Source organism: Manis javanica, chromosome 4, assembly GCF_040802235.1.
Source record: "Manis javanica isolate MJ-LG chromosome 4, MJ_LKY, whole genome shotgun sequence".
In the NCBI taxonomy this organism is placed as follows: domain Eukaryota; kingdom Metazoa; phylum Chordata; class Mammalia; order Pholidota; family Manidae; genus Manis; species Manis javanica.
The window spans coordinates 160,673,864-160,694,340 of record NC_133159.1 but is presented as its reverse complement, the minus strand read 5'-3'; the positions used below and the strand labels follow the sequence as shown (position 1 = coordinate 160,694,340).

At 55.5% G+C, this 20,477-nt stretch overlaps 2 protein-coding genes across 3 annotated transcripts; both read left to right on the top strand.

The window, feature by feature from the left end:
• Positions 1 to 379: 379 nt before the first annotated feature.
• Positions 380 to 4,357, top strand: KRT19 (keratin 19). Its single transcript, XM_017654069.3, has 6 exons — positions 380 to 893; positions 2,686 to 2,768; positions 2,994 to 3,150; positions 3,442 to 3,603; positions 3,718 to 3,843; positions 3,972 to 4,357. Exons 1-6 carry the CDS (start codon positions 450 to 452, stop codon positions 4,224 to 4,226), a joined length of 1,227 nt encoding a protein of 408 aa, XP_017509558.1. The 5' UTR covers positions 380 to 449; the 3' UTR covers positions 4,227 to 4,357.
• Positions 4,358 to 9,102: 4,745 nt separating this feature from the next.
• KRT15 (keratin 15) lies at positions 9,103 to 13,559 on the top strand. 2 transcript variants are annotated; one of them, XM_037019693.2, is made up of 8 exons: positions 9,103 to 9,710; positions 10,571 to 10,653; positions 10,784 to 10,940; positions 11,403 to 11,564; positions 11,651 to 11,776; positions 11,958 to 12,178; positions 12,635 to 12,660; positions 13,325 to 13,559. In XM_037019693.2, exons 1-8 carry the CDS (start codon positions 9,207 to 9,209, stop codon positions 13,327 to 13,329), a joined length of 1,284 nt encoding a protein of 427 aa, XP_036875588.1. In that variant the 5' UTR covers positions 9,103 to 9,206; the 3' UTR covers positions 13,330 to 13,559. The 2 variants fall into 2 exon arrangements, with proteins under 2 accessions (XP_036875588.1, XP_017509555.2); XM_017654066.3 differs by having other exon boundaries at positions 9,104 to 9,710; positions 13,186 to 13,559.
• Positions 13,560 to 20,477: the final 6,918 nt, after the last annotated feature.

Genomic DNA, 20,477 nt, shown 5'->3' with positions numbered 1-20,477 from the left:
CTGCGGGAGGACAGAGAACGGGGGTATACTCGCAGAGGTGCAGTGATTCCTAGAGGTGTCAGACTCGGCGGGATCTTCATGGGAGAGGGGCAGAATGTGAGCTGGGGTGTCTGACACGTGTGTGATGGGGTGAAGATAGAGATAGGTACGACAGGAGGGGGTGGTGGGGCTCCGGAGTGGGCTGCGCTGGGGCAGCTCTCGTAGGGCCGAACCTCTGGCTCCTGGAAGGGAAGGGTTGGAGGCAGAGCCGCCAGCAACTGACCAATGGGGAGAGCTCCCGTATTAGCTCTCAGGAGCCTGCAAATTCCTCGGCGCTCAGCTATTAGCCCCGACGCCATCTCCTCCCCCTCTCCCCACTCGCCCCAGGCTTAAAAGGCGCCAGGTGAGGGCCTCGCCACTCTTCCTGCCGCCCGCAGCGCCTCCAACCAGTGTCTCTCGTGCCCTTCGCCATGACTTCCTACAGCTACCGCCAGTCGTCGGCCACCTCGTCCTTCGGGGGCCTGGGCGGCGGCTCCCTGCGCTTCGGAGCGGGAGGCACCTTCCGCGCGCCCAGCATCCATGGGGGCTCGGGCGGCCGCGGCGTGTCCGTGTCCTCCGCTCGCTTCGTGTCCTCGTCCTCCTCCGGGGGCTTGGGCGTCGGCGTCGGCGGCGGCTTCGGTTTGGGCTTTGCGGGCGCGCTGGCCAAGTCCGACGGGCTGCTGGCGGGCAACGAGAAGCTCACCATGCAGAACCTCAACGATCGCCTGGCCTCCTACCTGGACAAGGTGCGCGCCCTGGAGGAGGCCAACGGGGACCTGGAGGTGAAGATCCGCGACTGGTACCAGAAGCAGGGGCCTGGGCCCGCCCGCGACTACAGCCACTACTTCAAGACCATCGAGGACCTGCGGGACAAGGTGGGCGGCAGCCTGGCCGCGGAAAGTGCACCTGCCGCGGAAACCCAGCTCTGCGGGCCGGGCGAGGCCGGAGGCGGGGGCGGCCGGAGCCCGAGCCACCGGCAGGCGGGGCGGGAGCAAGCCCGTTAGGGCATGGGTGGGACCGCGGGGTAGGGCAGAGAGAGGGGGCAGGTGAGCTGGGCAGGACAAAGTGGAGGCCGGGGTGGCGGGAAGGGGGAGGGTAAGTAGGTGGGACAAGTGGCGGGGGCGGGGCTGCAGGGCGGGGAGACCGGGAAAAGGGTGCAAACAAGTGGGAGGGGATGGGACGCGGTGCGGGCTGCCCGGAGGTCTACGCCAGAGGCCGCGATCGCAGCAGGCGTTTGGCCTGGGAGGAGTCTGGTTCTCCGGCCAGACCTGCCCCCGGCTGCCCCCAGCGCGGGCCCCCCAGCATTCCTTTTCTTTGGCGGGGCAGGTCTGGTTTTCATCACCCTCTTCCCCCCCGCCCAGGGGGCCACACGGGCCTTAAGAGGAGGTAGAGGAAGAACGGGGAGGCCACCAGTGGCCCCTGTCCGTTAAGGAGGGACGTATGCAGAGGCCCCGGGGGTCCTTTGCTTCTGACGACCTCTGTTGAAAAGATCTGGAGCAGGAGCGGCGGGTGGGGGTAGGGTGGCGGTGTCTGAGCCACAGGCCTTACCCGGAGGCTGTAAGCGGCGTGCAGGGTGGGGCTTGGTTTCCGCCCCCGGGGGAAAGCTCGGAGCTTGGTCCCGGAGCTTGGTCCCGAAGAAATGTAGCAGAAGTTAAGGGGACATTGAATCGCCCCACATGCTGGGTGTCCAAACTCGCAGCTCCCTGCACCACCACCCAGTGCCCACCATGTGCCTGGCATGTTGCTGGATGCCCGGGGGCACAGACTGGCGCCTGGGGTAGGTCCTGCGGGTACACAAGGAGGGAGAGCTAGAGATGTAAACCACCACTAGGATACTCCTTTCACACTTTGAAAATTGTGACCTAGGATAAGAAATACATTTTGCTGTGTACCCTGACACATTCTCTCCGTCTCTCTCACACAGACATACACAAAATGGGGGCAAAAGTTTCCTGAAACAATTCTTGCTGTGGGCAGTCCCTTCTGATATTTTATATTCTGGTCTGTTTCATTAAAAAACAGTGCAAATCGCCACCCAGTACAATGACTAACGAGTCCAGATATGCTCTTTGAAAAATGCCAAACCCATGTGCCTTAATCAGTGGTATGAATACGCCCGCACCTCAGAGGGACCTCAGATTGGGGTGAACTTGGACAACGAATCTTGAACTTCAGTTCTCACCTCTGTAAAATACATGTACCCACAGACCTGACATGGAGGATGAAGTGCAAAGTGCCCAGCATATAATAGATGCTCAGCAAATGGAAATCATTTCCGAGGCAGAATGGGCTTGAGTGGGGGGTGTAGACAAAGATACCCTGCATTTCCCTGCATCTGGTTTGCAGATCATTAGAACCTCCCTCCCTTAAGGCCGATTAGTTTCCCTAGGCACAGATCTCAGAGACCCCCCCCCCTCCTCCCCTGTCCCCTCCCTCAGTCACTGACCCCTGGCCCAGCCTCCCTGCAGTAGTTTCTCCTGTGCAGCTCCTGGTCATAAACGGTTTCCGAGGCCTCCCAGAGAGTAGGCCACTGGGCAGCCAAGAGGTGGCTGGGGCTTTGGTCTCTAAGGCTTAGGGACATACGCATTTGGTCCCCTCTCTCTTCTGGGAAGAAAGTGGTGGGTGGGCAGTACCTATGCTGAACCTGTGCCAACCTTCTGCTCCCAGATTCTTGGTGCCACCGTTGAGAACTCCAAGATTGTCCTGCAGATCGACAATGCCCGCCTGGCTGCAGATGACTTCCGAACCAAGTAAGTATCTCTGCTTTGGAGGGCTGCAGAAGCCAGGGTAGGGAATGGGGGTGCAATTCCAGGTCCTTTAGGGGCTCCGTGCAGTAGGGGGACTGGACTGCCTTCACCCACCCCAGTTGGCCTGAATCAACCCCCACTTCGGACTCCTGAACCCTGTGGGAGATGGGGAAGTCTTCAGAGGTGCAGAAGAAATGCTGGCCTGACTAGAGCTATTTCCTCTGAAAGATTTGAGACAGAACTGGCCCTGCGCCGGAGTGTGGAGGCCGATATCAACGGCCTGCGCAGGGTCCTGGACGAGCTGACCCTGGCCAGGACTGACCTGGAGATGCAGATTGAAGGCCTAAAGGAGGAGCTGGCCTTTCTGAAGAAGAACCATGAGGAGGTGGGTTTCAAGCTGGACTTCTACCCTTCCCACCCTAGCTACCCAGAACCCTTTTTTCTCCTGTATTCTCTGTCATGGGCATCCTGTAGCACCCTCAGCATGGCTTGGGTATGAGGCAGGGCTCCCAGGGCTCCAGCAGAAGATGGTGGCAGCACAGTCAGGGCTCCAGTGCTGGCTCCTAGGTCTGCACCTGAAATCCAGCCCCCTTTGGCGTGGGGGGCAGGGGAGTGGCCAGGCCCAGGCCCAGCAGGCTCTGGGCCTGACCTGTCTGTCTCTGCTGTTTCTTTCCAGGAAATCAGCGCTCTGAAGGGCCAGGTGGGTGGCCAGGTCAGTGTGGAGGTGGATTCTGCCCCGGGTGTTGACTTAGCCAAGATTCTGAGCGACATGAGAAGCCAATATGAAGTCATGGCTGAGAAGAACCGGAAGGATGCCGAAGCCTGGTTCGTCAGCCAGGTATGGAGGGGGAAGCAGACGCCCTTTGGGGAGGTGGCAAGGAGAAAGAGGGCATGGTGTTCCCAGGTCAAGGTCTGCCTCAGTGCTTATCCAGTCCACCACCTCTCATTCCAGTCGGAGGAGCTGAAGCAGGAAGTTGCTGGCCACACAGAGCAGCTGCAGATTAGCAAGACTGAGGTTACCGACCTGCGGCGCACCCTCCAGGGTCTAGAGATTGAGCTGCAGTCTCAGCTCAGCATGGTATGTGTCCCATGCCCTGTGAGGTGTACTGGAGTTCTTGCAGCCTCAGGCAGCCTGGGTAGTGGCTGTGCTCATGCCCTGCTGGCATCCAGTCTCTGCTGAGCTGCTCTCCCTTTCCCTGCCCTCAGAAAGCCGCCCTGGAAGGCACACTGGCAGAAACAGAGGCCCGTTTTGGAGCCCAGCTGGCCCAGATCCAGGTGCTGATCAGCAGTATCGAAGCCCAGCTGAGTGATGTGCGTGCTGACACCGAGCGGCAGAACCAGGAGTACCAGCAGCTCATGGACGTCAAGTCGCGGCTGGAGCAGGAGATCGCCACCTACCGCAGCCTGCTGGAGGGCCAGGACGCCCACTACAGCAACCTGTCCATCCCCAAGGCCCTCTGAAATCCAGCAGCCTCCTGGGCTTCCTGCCGCTCTGCAGAGGGATTCCCCTGGGTGGGGCACTGGAAGTGGGGGGGAACTCTTGCTCTGGGCTCTCTCCTTGACCTGCCAATAAAACTTTATGGCTCAAGGGAGGAAGGATGTTGGGTCTGTTATTTCAGCCCATGGAAATGGGCCAGGCCTTGGCTTTGTTTAGGTTTTATTTGGACCAGAGTCCACTCTGTCCCAGGTAGGGAAGGGAGTGTGCTGCTCACTAACTCTGACCATTATGGTAATTCCCGTTTGCTGAAGTCTTCATTTATCTACCCTGTACCTTAAAATGAGCTTGTGAAATAAGTACGGCTCCCGTTTTACAGAGGAGTAAACTAAGGGTCAGAGAGGTGAAGTGGTTTATTGTGTATGTTACGGTTCTGACACATGGCAGAGGTGGGATTTGAAGCTTGTTTTGCTGCCAGATTTAGTTTTCTTTCCACTTGCCTCCCCCAAGGGTTGATGTGTGTCTATGTGTTTGAAGTTAATGGTTACTGAGCATCTACTATGTACCATTTAATCAAACAGCCCTAAAAAGTAGTATGAATTGCATCTTACAGAGCAGGAAACAGGCTCAGAGAGAGTAAGTAACTAGTCCGGTGTCACATAGCAACTACACAGCAGAACCAGGATCAGAATCTGGGTTTCCTGATTCTTGGCCCACAGTGCCATCCCTATGCCCCTGTCTCCTAGGATCGATAGCCCTTGTGCCAGGTCCTCAGTACATTCCAGTCTTGCTTCATGTCAGGGCCAAGGACTGGGATCCCCTGGGGCAATTCTTCCTGACATAATTCACCTAACTGAAGGAAAAACAGGCTTTGGGATCAGGGCCTGAGATGGGGGAGGTGGGCCTGTCAGGGTGTGTCTGCGTGTGCACGCACTAATATTCATCTGTTCTTGGGCAGCCCTGCATAAGCCCCTTACACCCACTAGCCCAGACCTGGGCCCTGAGCCTGGAATGGGACCCAGCAGTGACTCCGACCTCCCACACAGACCCCTAACTTGGTTTGCCTGCGGCCAGTACTGGGCCAGCAAAGGAACACAAGTCCCAACTTCCTGGTACAACTCTGCCCTTGGGTGGGTATGCTCCTGCCCCTGTGGTTTACAGCTCAGCTGCCAAGAACTGAGGCCAATTAAAAATAAATAAGAAGGGCCCCCCTTCTCCCCCTCCACAAGAGGTTCAGGCTGATTGGATCTGTTCAGGCCCCATGGAGCTGTCTGTGACAGTCGGTTGACCCTGTGAGGGAAGGGCAAATACGAAGACCCCAGGAGTTATCCCATAGGGGCATGGATCAAATGCTGCTCTGTGTGCCCAGCACCATGCTAAGGAGGGCTGGGGCCCTGTCACAGCCCATACTAGTAACCCAGAAGGAGGTTCTCTTGCAGCCATTTTCCTGTGTGTCTTGGAGAGGTTCATTAGCTAGCTCCAAGTCATGCTGGTGACCCCAGAGCCTAGCTCGCTGACCCCAGGCCAGGAGCTCTTTCTGCCACCTCCCCAGCTGTTCTCTGGCCTCCAGAACTCACAACCCCCCTCTCCCACTTAACTTCCAAAGGCTTAGTCCCACTCCCAGGGATTGCACAGAGATATTTGTCCCCTTTTCATGAAAGCCTCTGTTGTCACAGCTGAAGCCCTCCCCTGGCGTCCTAGAGCCCCTGGAATGTGGCTGTGGGGTGGGGAGTGGGCCCACACAGGTGGGGCAGGTGACTGGGTTGCAGGTCTGGGTGTCAGGAATGAAGCCTTCGTTTGTATGTGTGTGTGTGTAGTGGAGGGCAAGAGTGGGGCCATTTTTCTCTCAGTCTGGGAACTAAAACTAGGGGTACTTTGTTGGCAAAAGTGGCTGGGATATAGAAGAGGGAGGAAGAGGGGACTTGGGGGACAGGGTCTTTCCACCCCTGCTGGTCATTACAGCCACTTCAGTTTGCAAACCATTTCCTGTCAGTCATCTTGCTCCATCTGCAGAGTCAGACTGGGCAGGAGTTATTTCCATTTTCCTGATTGGTAGACTGAGGCCCAGAAAGAGGAGGATGATTACCCAAAGTTATATACTTAATAAATGAGAAAGAGTTCTCCAGGCCCCAGGTCATGCTTTCTTTGTCCCTAGCATCTTCCTGGGGAGCAGGGGACGTGAAGGTGGATTCTAACATTTATGGAGACATCCTGTCCCACCATGTGCCATCAGATGCTCACTGTGACCCTGTAGCGGGGATCAGTGGTAATGACCCAACTTTTTTTTCTTCTATTGTGGTAAAACACACATAGCACGAAATGCACCATCTCAACCATTTGAAATATACAGTTCAGTGGCATTAAGTACCTCACATGACTGTGCAACCATCCTTAGCATGCATCCTCACATCTCTTTCATCTCATAAAACTGAAATTCTATACCCATTTAGGCAGTAACACCTCATTCTTTCCCACCCCAAACCCAGCCCCTGGCAGCCACAACTACACGTTCTGTCTTTGCGATGTTGCCTCCTCTAAGTACCTCATGTAAGTAGAAAAACCGCCCAGTTTAATTCAGGAACCTGGCTCGGAGAGCTGGAGTCACATCCAGAGGTGGAGCCCAGACCTAGGCTGCAAAGGCTTGGCAGGAGGAAAGGCCTGGCTCTGGAGACGGCCTGTCTGTGTGCAGTGGGCAAAGGACAGAAACTGGCACAGAACCTGGGAGGGCTGCCTGGGGCAGGGCCGAGGGATGCAGCCTGGGCTGGGGCCACATGGAGCTTGATCTCCACCCTTGCCCAGCCTGGTGCTAATGAGCAGGCCCCCAGGCCCTGCCCAGGCTTGGAGCTCACAGGAGCCGTTTGGACTGAAATCAGAGATTTGAGACTGGGGCAGCTCCCTGGCATGGGCCTGGGAGTGGAGGGAAAGCCACCTTGAGGGGCTGCTGCAGGAGGGTTAGGGTGCAGAAAAGGGGCTGGCTGGGATCCAGCCTGCCCTCACCTGGGGCAATAGCACATAATTGCTCCTGTGTTAATTGTTGGGGCCTTAATGTCTGCAGAGGCTTCAGTGAGCTATGGCTGATCTGAGTTTGGTTAATTTTATTTCAGAGGAAAAGACAATATCTTCCCACCCATGAGACAATACCACACTGTCTGGGCCCAGCACTCAGAGGCAGGCTCACTGTGGTACTGGGTAAGGAGAAGCCCACCCCATGCACCCGGGCCTGCAGTCCCTCTCCCACCACCCCAGCTCAGATGAGGAATCTGGGCTCTGTCCCCTGTATAAGTGGGGGTCAGAGGACCCCTTTGAGTCCTGGAGATGCCCCTTACTAGCTGTGCTAATAAGTGATTGCATGAATTGCTTCCCCTCTCTGAGCCTCAATTTCATTCCTCCTGAAATAGGAGCAGAGATCATTTTCTGTGTTCTGAAAATTAGAGGAGGACGTAGATTCAAAAGTGCTTTGTAATCTGTGACATGTGCAGTGGAAGTATGGGATCACTGCTATTACAGCAATAATGACAATGACCCCTTGCCACTAGGGAACTGAGACTTAAAGGTAGGTATCTGAGGTTTCACAAGCAGTGATGGGGAAAGCCAGGATTTGAACCCAGGCCTGAGGGACCCCAGAGCCCCTGTCCACTTCCCTGCATGGCAACCCTTGGCAGGGAATCTGCCTTACTCTCCAGCTCAGTCTTGCTCACCTCCCCAAGCCCTGGCTCTGCCTAAGCCTTGGGGCCATGGCCAGAGGGCCAGGCCATACCTCCAAGTGGCAGTGTCCACAGGCATCTGGTATCCCCAGAAAGCTGGTCCCTGAGCTGGGCAAAGAAAAGGGCTCTCATGAGTGTTGGGCACCCCTCTCTGGCCTCAGCATCCTGCTCTGTGAAGTGGTGCCTTCAAAGTCTCCCAGGTATCTTCCAGCTGCCACCAGGCCCCTCCTCTTCCCTCCCACCCAACGATGCTCAAGCACACAGAGCCCTCTGGGTCCAGTACCCCCCGAGCACGGCAGCACTTGACAGGACTAGTGGGGCAAATCTGGCCCTGCTGTGCAGCGACATGCCTCTCCCTGGAGAAGGCAGGGGCTTCTTGGAATGTGTCCCAGTCTTAGCTGCAGAAGTTTGCCCCAACGTGTCCCAGGAGCAAGCGAAGGTTTGGTGACATGTGCAGCTGGCAGGCAGCGGGATTGTCAATCAGCGCCTTGTCAGCCCTGAGTCTGCTGACTTTTGTGAGTGTGCCAATGCTGGGGCCAGGGCATGGGGACCTGGACAAGCAGGAGTGGGGCTGTGGGTTGGAGAGGATGCCATTGCAGCATCAGGGAAATGACAGATGCTGGCACCTCTGGTTACTTCAGTTGGAACTTGACTCAGGACCCCTCTCCTGTCCTCAGTTTGTCCCCATGGGCACAGCATTCCTCCTTGTGCCTCTGCCCACTGGTCCCTAGAGGCCACCATTATCTCTGAGCCATACAGGCTCACACATGGAGTCTGTGAGTGGGACCCACAGAGCAGGAATGGAAATTGGATTCCCACATTGACAGTGGGTGAGGGTCCTGGGCTGATGGCAGCAGAGAATTCCAGTCGAGGACAGAGTGGGCCTGAGCTGCTCTAACTGTGCTGGCAGACACCTGGTAACTGCTCTGAGATGCGCATTTGCTCCGTGCTGCTCTTGGTGTGTTGGAGAGATGAACTTGAAATCCAAGTGTGAAAACCATCGCTTGGGGCAAAACACCATTCATTCTGAATCATCTCTTTTGTTACATTAAAAAATAAAAGAATGAAGAGAAAAACTCCACACCAGACACACTGAGGAGGTGTACAGGCAGCTGTCTTTGAATGCAGGAGTTGGCTTCCCTTTGGGGGAGGAGACACGGTCCCACAACACCCTCCACGGAGCATATAAGGAGCCCCAGGCTGGGGGGAGGCAGGCTCAGCCCTCTGCTTTCAGCCCAGCCCTACCTCCTGCCAGCATCTCTGGTCTCTCCTGCTTGCTGAGGACTCACCGGCTGCCTGGCCATGAGTACCACATTTCTGCAGACTTCTTCTTCTACCCTTGGGGGTAGCTCTACCCGGGTGGGCTCCCTCCTGGCTGGGGGAGGCAGCTTTGGTGGGGGCAGTCTCTCTGGCGGTGGTGGAAGCCGCAGTATCTTGGCTTCTTCTGCTAAGTTTGTCTCCTTGGGGTCAGGAGGGGGCTATGGGGGCAGCATGGGCTGCACCTTCAGTGGAAGGGCTATTAGTGGTTCTGGTGCAGGCTTTGGAGGTGGCCTTGGAGGTGGCTTTGGTGGGGGGTTTGGTGACTTTGGTGGTGGCGATGGTGGCCTCCTCTCTGGCAATGAGAAGATCACTATGCAGAACCTCAATGACCGCCTGGCCTCCTACCTGGACAAGGTGCGCGCCCTGGAGGAGGCCAACACTGACCTTGAGGTGAAGATCCATGACTGGTACCAGAGGCAGAGCCCAGGCAGCCCGGAGCAGGACTCTAGTCATTACTACAAGGTCATTGAGGAACTCCGGGACAAGGTAAGCCCTCGGGCATCAGAGAGGGGAGTGATGGCTGGGGCCCTGCCCACATCCCTAACATCAGTGGTCCTGCTGCCTTGAGGAAATTCTTTCCAGCCCAGGCAACCACTGTCCATGTGTCACCTTGGCAAACTTGGAATGTGGGGGATGCTTCTCAGGTGCAGATGCTGGGTACATCTGCTGGAGTTGCCAGGGCCTGGGAACCCTGGGAATCTGGTCAGCACCAGTAGGGGCTGAGGTGGGGGCAATTACATGCAACCTGCAGGGCTCTGCAAAAAGTGTTTCTTTGCTTCTTTTGCAAGGATGGTGAGGGTGGCCTCAGGAGCCCTGCATACTCAGTGCCGAAAGCACCACCGGGACTTGGCAGGCCTGGAACCCATTACAGTCTCTGCCACCTGCTCACTCACCCTATCACTCATCCGGACCACTTTCTCTAGCTGTAAAGTGCCTTCCTGAGTTTTTCCCTCCAGGTTCCCACTGGCTGTGGAATGTTCTGTAGATCTGAGTCTGTGTCTAGGAGGCCACTGACCACGAGCTCTTCTCAGGGGAGGCTGGTGAAGTAGCCCTGAGAGAGTTGTCCTCAGAACCCACTGAAATCCACCCCGCCCCACTCCTGGCTAGGCAATTCCCACAGTGCCAGTCGTTGGTCGTTCATGCCCTGGAGATAGGAGATAGGAGGGTGGTGTGGGGTCAGGCCAGATGGGCACTTCAGGTGAGGCTGGACTCTACCTCCGGGACCCTGCAGGCTTCTGGCAGTGGTATCAGAAGGGAGATTGTCAGTGACGGGTTTGACCTAGGGTACAGGGTGGGGAGAGCAGCCAGGAGGGGTTCTCTAGTCACCAACTCCCTGCCTCCTGTAGATCCTGCCGGCGATCATAGACAACTCCCGGATCATCCTGGAGATTGACAATGCCAGGCTGGCTGCGGACGACTTCAGACTCAAGTGCGTCCAGCCTCCTTCTGCCCTCCTGCATCCCCCTCTGCCCTCCTTTCACTGGTCTTCTCTCCCTCTTCCAACTCAAGTGGCCCAGTCCCCTCAGCTTTCCTTCCATGGGCTCCATCTCTTGTCCCAGATATGAGAACGAGCTGGCCCTGCGCATGAGTGTGGAGGCTGACACCAACGGCCTGCGCAGGGTGCTGGACGAGCTGACCCTGGCCAGAGCTGACCTGGAGATGCAGACTGAGAGCCTGAATGAGGAGCTGGCCTACCTGAGGAAGAACCACGAGGAGGTGAGGGCTGGGCAGGGGCTGGGGGCAGGCGGGAGACAGAGGGCTGCTCCTGCTTCCTCTTGGCTAAAGAGCTTAGTGGTTCAGAAATGCCCTCCTCCCCACCAAAACAGAGAGAGAGGAAGGGGCACTGTCCTCTGGTGACCGAGACCCCTTTCTTTCTTTGATTCACAGCCAGGCTAGGTGGCCAGTGTGAACTGCTATCCTGATTTGCCTCATGAGCTCACATAGGGGCCCTCTGATTTTGAGGTCCTCCCTTGTTAGGACCTGGAGAGAGGAGAGACCCACAGACCTGAGGGACCTATGTGACCAAACCTGCTCATGTGCAATGGGAAACAGAGGCTGGGTGGGCACAGGGGAGAGCGCAGGTCATGTAGGGAGTTAGGGGCAGAGCCGGGATGGGCGTGTGGGACTCTCAGCTCTCTTCTGCCCTCTGCCTCTAAGTGGGTCCCACCTGTCCTGCAGGAGCTGAAGGAGTACAGCAGCCAGCTGGCCGGCCAGGTCAACGTGGAGATGGACGCAGCCCCGGGCGTGGACCTGACCCGAGCGCTGGCGGAGATGAGGGAGCAGTATGAGGCCATGGCAGAGAAGAGCCGCCAGGATGCCGAGGAATGGTTCTTCAGCAAGGTGGGCCTGGCCTCCCAGCCCCACTGCAGCTCCCCACGTCTCCCAGGAGGCCCACAGGGCTCACTTCTCTTGTGTGTGACCTGTAGACGGAGGAGCTGAACAAGGAGGTAGCCTCCAACACAGAGATGATCCAGACCAGCAAGACAGAGATCACAGACCTGAGACGCACCGTGCAGGGCCTGGAGATGGAGCTGCAGTCCCAGCTCAGCACGGTATGCCACCCCAGCCCGCCCAGCCTTTCCCACCATCTGGGGCTGGTTAATCTTGCAGTTCCCAAGCCCCACGTGAGGGGCTTATCTGCACGCCATTCAACATGGCCTGACTTGCTCCCCATGCCCTTGGAAGCTTCCTTTCTAGCCTGACTGGGTGTCTAATGATCTGTTGTTTCACTAGAAAGCTGGCCTGGAGAGCTCGCTGGCGGAGATGGAGTGCAGCTATGCCACACAGCTGCAGCAGATCCAGGGGCTCATTGGCGGCCTGGAGGCCCAGCTGGGCGAGCTGCGCTGTGACATGGAGGCTCAGAACCAGGAGTACCAGATCCTGCTGGACGTGAAGATGCAGCTGGAGCAGGAGATCGCCACCTACCGCAGCCTGCTGGAGGGCCAGGACACCAGGTAGGGCCACGGGTGCTGAGGGAGGGAAGAGGGGTTGGTCGTGGTTGACGTGGAGAGTCATCTTAGAGGACAACAGTGGTACAGTGAAAAGGGAACTGAGCAAGGAGTATGGTTGCCTAGGCTCTGTGCTCTGGTCTTTGTTACCCTGGGCAGGTCACGACCCCTCTCTGGGCCTGTGTTTCTTCTGTAGATGACTGTGGTTGGGCTAGTGCTCTCTTAGGTTAAATGTGGGTTCCATTCCCTGCATGAAAGAGTTGGGATGTTATCATAGATCAGAGTCTATCTGCTTAGGAGTGGCAGGTTTGGACAGGCTCTCAGGATGCCCCAGACTCTTCAAAAGTCAGATGTGGGGGTGAGGCTGGAGAGGACTGCTTAGCCATCCCCCTGTCTCCCTTAGAGAGACCTGAGCTCCTGCCCTTTGCTCCTTTGCTTACATCTGTTTCTCCTCTCTTTCAGGATGGCTGGCATTGGCACCAGAGAAGGTAAAAAGGCTTATCTTTTCCCGTGTGGTGTAAGGAGGGGACTTTTGGAGCCACCTTACCCCTTGGCATGGGGAGGAAGGAAAAAGAGGCCAAACCTCCCAGTAGGGTTGGGACATGACCATTCCAGTTCATACCTCTTCCCCAGCAGGGCCGGGTCTCAGCCCCAGTAGAGATGGGGTTGAAGATTTATTGAGAACCTTCCAGGTTGAGCAGCCTTTGTCCAGGGTGTAGCTTCCCCCAGGTCCCACATTCATGCAGTTATGGTAAGAAGCCCACAATGACTCTCTGTTCACGGGCAGTTAAAAGCCTTGACTTTCTTACTCACTGTGGGGCATACCTGCTATGCCACTGCCCATCTCTGTGATGAGTAATTTCACACCAGACCTCTGGTCAACTCCTGAAGGATTGGCTAGTGGTCATTCTCAGGGGTGCTGTCCAATTCTCCTGGAGTGCAGTCAAGGTCTAGCTACCTTGGGAGGGAGGACAGGGAGGGTCCCTGGCTAAAAAGCTTGTTCCTTTCTACAGCCTCCCTGGGAGGTGGTAGTGGCAAAGTCCGCATCAACGTTGAGGAGTCAGTGGATGGGAAGGTGATTTCTTCCCACAAAAGAGAAATCTAAGTGCCCAGCGCAGGAAAGACATCCCTTGTCACCCTCACTCTCCCCAGGCTGAGCAGAGGACTGGCCAGAGGGGCCAGAAGAGCAGCTCTGGTCCCTGCCTTCAGAAGGTCCAGCTCCAGGGGGTCCCTTGTGCTTAGCTGGGTGCTTCACGTCCTCTCCCGTCCTCTGCTCCAGCTTACCCTGCGTCCTTTAGTGTGGGCAGTCCAAGAAGCTGTTCTATTGTGTAACAGGTTTATTTGTAATGGCTGTCCATGCAATAAAGAACTGCTTTTCCTTTGCAAATATCTCTTGGTAGTATGTCTAGCTTTTCTCGTTAGGGGCCTCTGAGGAGGCCCAGGGCCTACATGTTGACATCTCCACCCAACTTTGCTCTCTTCCCTGCATGGTCATAATTCATTCTTTGGGTTGGCCAGAGCACCGAGGACAAACCCAGGCTGCTCAGGTGACTTGCTGTTCTGGTTTACCCCATTTAGCAATCATGGACACAGGAGACCAAGGGTTTCCCCAGAGCAGTGTGTGCACCTAGCACACAACTTGACACATCAAATAATTATTTACTAAATGACTGACTTCAGGGATTGGGTTGGTTCACCACTGTTTGGTTGACACTGTGCTGGGCACATCCACCATGGGTCTCATTAATACTCCCAACTACGGGTGGTCAGGATTTATCATTCCCATCTTAGAAATGGGGAAACTTAAAGATGAGGAAGTCAGGGAGATGAATGACTCATAGACAGTAAACATCAGGGCTGGGGCTGGACCCATATCTGAATGACCCCAAGACCTGCCTTGTTCTGGGACCCCAGGCCCGGCCCTTCATGGCTCATTGCCAGGACCCTTCTCTTTGCATCTGGCCCTCGCACATGTGCTCCTCAAACCTCCCCTCTTTTCCAGCCATGTACACTTGACCTTTAGAGTAGCCACGCCGGTTCCCTTCTGTGCCCTCCTGCAAAGATGACCCATTCCCTGTGAAGCTGCCGTCGCCTCCTGACGAGGCACTTGAAGGGCCCAGATGGAAAGACAGCAGCTCCAGGAGGGCTTCCCTGATTTTCCCAAGCTTAAGTGCAAAGCAATACAAACACCTGTTGCTGTTATCTGTCCAGATCCTGCTCTTGCTCCCCTGTGCACAGTGTCTCCACTCTTGGGGGTCCCTTAGAGCAGGGACATCTGAGCAACTTTGTTGTTGCTTCTGGTCTGGAGCTTGGTCCTCTGGGACCCCTAGCCCAGACAGAGGGCAGGGAATGAGGACGTGGAGAACTCTGGGTGCTGTGGATGGGCTGGGCTTGGGTGAGGATGTGGGGGAGAGGGAGAGCCAGTTTCTTAGTCCTGCTGGGAAGAGCTGGTTGAAGGTACCTGTGTTCTGAGAATCAGATCATTTGGGGGAGAGTCAAGCCCTCTGAGAGGGCCCCCATGAGTCTCTCCGGGTGAAGCTGATTGCCCAGCAATGCTGGTTGGAAAGAAGATGGTGCCTGTTCTTTCTGGGGTGGATTTAATCTAGAATATGTTTCCTGAGTGCATACTTTGAGGCCAGACTTCTCTGGAGCTGGAGGAAAGATAAGGAATTTACGGAGTGTCCATACTATGGCTAGGCTCTGGGTAAGACATCCAATGGATGGCATCTCATTTATCCCCCCCAACAGCTCTGTGCTGGCAGGGTCAGCCTTCAGTTTTTGGAACAGAAAATTGAGGCCCAGGAAAGTTAAGTAACTTGGATGAAATCACAAGCTGGGAATAATGAAAGAGTTTGGGACCCATCTCTCTGATTCCAAATGCTTGCTTTTCTCTTGGTGTCCTGAGGGTGACAGAGGCTGGTGAGACCTTTCTGAAGAGGGTGTGCTAACCAAAAACCCACTTCTCAGCCTCTCTGGGCAGCCTGTTCAAATGTCATGCAGCCATTATGGTCAGAAAGATTGTTCTCACATCTAAGCCTGGTCTCTCATGCTGTGGTTGAGGTCCATGCTGGAGCGCAGAGCACCAGGTGCCGTGTCCCCACATCCTGGGACAGCCGGGCCCTCCCTCAGACTCTCAGACCCAAAGGCCTGGCTGCTGCTCCTGCCTCACTCACCACCAGGCCTCTGTCAAGAAGTCTCAGGCCTTTTCTCAGCCTTTATTCTACAAAAATAACCACCTCTGCAGAGGTGCAGAGAGGCAAGGTGGGGCCTTCTCTCAGGGCCGGACGGTGAGCTGTGGGAGAGGGGATGCCTCTTCTGCCTTCTTAGGGTGCCTGCTCCTGTCCTGTGATTTCGGTGGTGGGGAGGCGACCGTCAGAGAAGTTCTAGGACTTGCCAAGTCCTTACCCCTGCCTGACTCTGGAGTAAGTCGTCTAAGTCCAGGGATAGTTCATGCCTGGCTGAGCCCTTTAAAAAGTCTCTGGGCAGAGACGGCCCGCCTTCTGCCTGCCCCCGGGCTGAGGCTGGGCCTGGGTTCCAGCCAATCTGGGAAGCAGGCAGCAGGCCTCCCTTATTTCCACAGAGGCAGGGAGGCTTTAGGACTAGGGATTAGGGCCTTGGGCGTGTTCTTTGCTCAGGCTGGCTTCCCAGAGTGCGCCTGCCACCACTTCCCTGGAGACTGTGACCATCCCTGTCTCTCTCTGGGTCTCAGTTTCTGCCTTTTCAAATTGAGGAGCCTGGCTGGATGAGATGACCTTGAGTCTCTTTATGAGCTGATCTGTATCCTGGGACCTCAGAGGGGACCCTGGGCTGTGAGATCTGCGACAGCAGGGCTGTGCTCCCTGCGTGCACAGCTGAGTCCTCAGAGCGGGAGCTCAACAAGTAAATGTTGAGTGAATGTAAGAATGGCTTCTCTTTTGCTTTTTCCTGCCTTACACATGGCTCTGGACTTCTCTAAGATCCTGGGGGAGGGCCCACCTGGTGGTCAGCTAGCCCTCCATGGGCAGCTGGCAGCACAGGGGGATATAAGGAGCTGGCAGCTTTTCCCATGAGATTTGCAGCCGGGTGACCCCAAGAGATGCTACTCCTATTTGCCATTCCTTTTCATCTAAAGCCAGGAGACAGGCTTCCTGAAACAGCTTCTCAGGCATTTACTGAGAGCTTCCCTTGGCCACGGGCAGTAGTATTCAGAGGTCTATAAAGACCCTTTCCTCAGGGAATGTAAGACTGATGGAGGAAAGAAGATGGGAATGCTATCACCTGTCGCCTGTTTGATGGTGGTGAGCACCAAGCTGACTGCAGAGACTGCAAAGGGAGGCTAAGTAAATTGGCACAGGATGAGGCCAGAAGAATCCTCAGACAGGTCGTCTAACAAGGATGGCCTTACATTTCCTCATTTGTAAGAGAGGAAATAGCAATCTTCCGCCTACTGAGTGTTCCTGTGTGTCAGGTGCTTCTCAAACATGAACTCACTGCACGCTTGTTTTTCAGTTGTGACCCCTGAGGCACTGAAAGGATGAACAACTTTCCCAAGGTCACACAGCCAGTCAATGGCAGATGTAGGGCTGAAACTCAGTTCCACCTAATTCAAAGCCTTTGCTGATGTTGTTGCGTTTCTGGGAAGCCTGGGTGGTATAAAAGGGATTTTAGAAAGCTGGGTATTATAAGGATGTAAGGGTCTGGGGTGTTGAGCCTAGAATGGAGAAGGCTCCTGAATACCACTGTGTCAAGCAGGTGTGTCTGAGGGTGGGTGGGGGACGCTGACCAGAGGGCCTGGGCCCACCTTCTGGGGAGGGTTTGTCTTTCATGAGAGTCCCTCCCCCGTGGGGGAGCCTTGAGACCCTTTGAGAGTTGGGTCAGTCATCCTGGCCTCCAGGCCCTCAAGGTCCAAGGAGAGAGGGAAGGAGGAAGGGGTGGGACCCAAGATCTAAACAAGGAGCCCGAGATTAGGAGCTGGGGGTCGGGGTGGGACAGGACCCAGGCCTCAGCTCTGCAGGTGAACAGTTGGTGACTCTGGACAAATCTTTGAGCTGAAGAACATGTAGAAGTCATTTCAATGTAAAGCCATTGTGAATTGGTGATAGAGTTGGAAATCCAGGGATTCCTCCTGCCTTCCCCCTGCATTGGGCCTGACATCTTGGGCCTCAGCTTCTGCACATGTGAGGTGGGGGTTGGATGGGAAATTTCCTCTGACAGTTCTGGCTTTGACATTCGGCTCTGAGTACCCCTGCAAGCTCCTGGGCTTTGGAGGCAGGCCAGGCCGGTCCATCCGGCCATCAGCTGCGCAGGCCTGACCACTGTGGGAGGCGGGACCACCCACCAGCTGCGCCTGGGGTGACAGGAGGCCTGAGAGGGCAACAAGGACACCCCGGCTTGGACAGGATGCTGCCTAACCCTGGCCGGAGGGATTCACCGCACAGTAGTTCAGGATGCAGACCCTGCAGCCGGAAGCTGGAAACTTGGCTCTGACACAGTCAACGCTGGGCCTCAGTTTCCTCATGATAAAAGTAGTAGAGTTACTCAGAGGACCAAAGGAAGTCCTGCACATAGAGTGTTTAACACAGTGTTTAAGAAATGTTAGTTAGTGTTATTTTATTACCGTTTAACCCATGTAGAACAGAACACTCAGAGACCACAGCTGAGTTCCCAGTGAGCCTCTAACCACTGGGCTGGAGAGAGCCAGGAGCCAGCTTTAAATCTTAATACCCTGGTGACTTTGAGCAAGTGATCTGGCCTCCCTGAACTACTGCTGCCTCATCTATAAAATGGGTTCAATAAAAACCCTCTTGCCTTGTGGAGAATCAATGACAGTGTTTTAAACACAGCTTCGTTTGCAGGGGGTACTTGTAAATGCAGTCTTCTCTCTCTTTCCCTGGAAATGTTGTAGGGCAGGGGACTGAATTTGTGATTTTGCCAAAAAGCAAAGAAGGAAGCTCAAGACACGGGGGCAGTGTGCCAGCCCCACCACTCTGTCCTGCCCATTCAGACCGGGGCCAGTAGAGGGGAAACCGAATCTCCAGGATGGGTCTCTGCCCAGCTTCCTCCAGGGGAGGCCCGGCATGCATCCTGCAACCCTGTGGGCCATGGGGCCCACCGTGGGTCAGGAAGGCATTCTTGGGTCAGGCACCACAAGTCCCTGCTCTGGAGGGGAGGGGAAGGGAAGGGAGGGGAGGCATGTCATGGCTGCCCTGTGTTTGTACTGGGGCTTTGGAGGATCTGTGGCATTGTTCCTCTGAGAGGCGTTGGCTTGAACCTGCTTGTCAGCCTGGGGGAGAATAGTCACTGCAGGCCTGGCAGTTCTATTAATCTCCTTGTCAGGTTTGATCCTCTTCGGAGCTATGGAGAGCTCCTGCTTTGGGCTGAATCACACCTTTTCTCAGAGAGCGCTGAGCCATCAGTTTGGCACAGGAGGGCAGGGCAGGGTTGGGGTTCACTCCCTGGCCTTGCCAAAGTGGTCTCTGAGCACCCGCAGCACGCCCTGGCTCTCTCCCTGGTGCTGACACTGCTGGTGAGCCGCGGCCTGCTTCCCTCCCGACAGAAAACAAAGGGCAGGAAGGCCCTGACTCAGAGCCTCTGTTGTGGACTTGCTTGCTGCATCAGAGAAGGGGTTTCCAGGATAACCTTAAGCCTGTGCCATCCCACCCCGTTGCTGCGGCGCAGAAGGCTGCTCCGGAGAGGCCATCCATGGCAACCCTGGTCCCTGTGGGGGCTGCGGGCTGGGAGTCTGAGTCCAGGGCCTCCATTCTCAGCCCTGGGGCCTCCTCTTTCCGTCCAGGGTCTCTGAGAGGCCACCTCAAGGCCCTTTTCTTCCAGCTTGAGTGGCTAGGCTTCCTCTGGCAGAGTTTCTAAGGGTTCCTGAGTTTCAGCCAGGTCCCAGGCTCCTTGGCAGAGACCCTGGCCTTAGGCCCTCAGTCACATGATCCTATGCAGTCTTTTGGTCAGACTCTCAAAGCTGAGACAGTACCACATGATAAAAAGAGCCCGGCTCAGGTACCACAAGGCATTCTTTCTGGACTCGGCTGTGCCCCTAGGGCGGCTGGTAGACTGAAGTGACAGAACACATGGGTCAGGCTGGTCCAGAGCTTCTCAGCCTCGACACGATCGGCCTTTGGGTCAGACAGTTCCTTATTGTGGGGGTTGTCCTGTGTGTGGTAGGGTATTTAACAGCATCCCTGGTCTCTGTCCTCTAGATTACTGTAGCATCCCCCTGTTGGGACCAAATGTCTCCAGACATTGTCCAATGTCCCCTGGGGAGCTAAATGTCCCCTGGTTGAGAACCTCTGAATTGATCCATGGCGACAGAAGTTGGAACCATTTTGTGGTGGGGGGCTGGGGTGCAGGTAACTGACAGGAAAAGGTACAAGGAGTTTCATGGAGTGTGGGAAGTGTTTCAGGGGGTGGTTTCATGGGTGAGCACATGCTTACAGCTTCATACACAAGTGTAAATTAAGCTGGACACTTGGGATTTGTACATTTTACTGTATGACAAATAGACCTAAAAAATGAGCTTCAGTGTCAGACAGAGCTGGACATGGGTTTCAGTCCCGACTCTGCTCCAGGCTCAGTTTGCTTACTTGTAAAATGGGGTTTTTTGGACTACTGCAAAGATTACCCGAGACAGTGAGGGTAAAGTACTCAGCTCAGTGCCTGCATATGGTGAAGGGGTTGAGAAACGGCTGTTATAATGTGCAGGGCCCTTCCTTTTTCTGTGCCTCAGTTTCCTCAGCTGTATGGGATGGTCCCTAAGGCCTCTTTCCACTGTGACTTTATCTTACAGTAGTGGAGCCATTGTTTTCTCAGCCTAAACACTTTCAAGGTAGTTGATGCTACAGAACCAATAAAGTTTGTCATCAGAGTCGCTGAGAGCCCTGGAGTAGAAGAAATGTTAAGCAGGATGCAGAACATTCCAGATAGAAGTTTTAGAATTGGAAAGAAGGGCAGCCAAGGGCTGCAGTGACCTTGTAAAGCCCAGGGCCACTTTGTAGCCACCCCATTCCTTCACAGAGGCTCCCTGTGAAGCCTTGGCAGCCCTGTCCCCGTTCTAATACTGGGTGGGGTGCAGAGCCTGCTGGGGTGCGCTCTCTAAGTGGAGAGGTGAAATAGAATTCAGTTGTCAAAGGGTAGTCTCAAGCAGAACACTGTTCCCTCTGAATCATCCCTTTTGTTCAGGATTTAAAAAAAAAAGCCACCCCCAAAGGCACAACCCACACTGGAGAGCAGAGGTAACTGGGCTTGTGGGAAACAGAATTGAATTTGGCACCAGTCAGAGGGTGGGGAAGGGAGGAGAGAAGATGGGGCAATTGTCCAA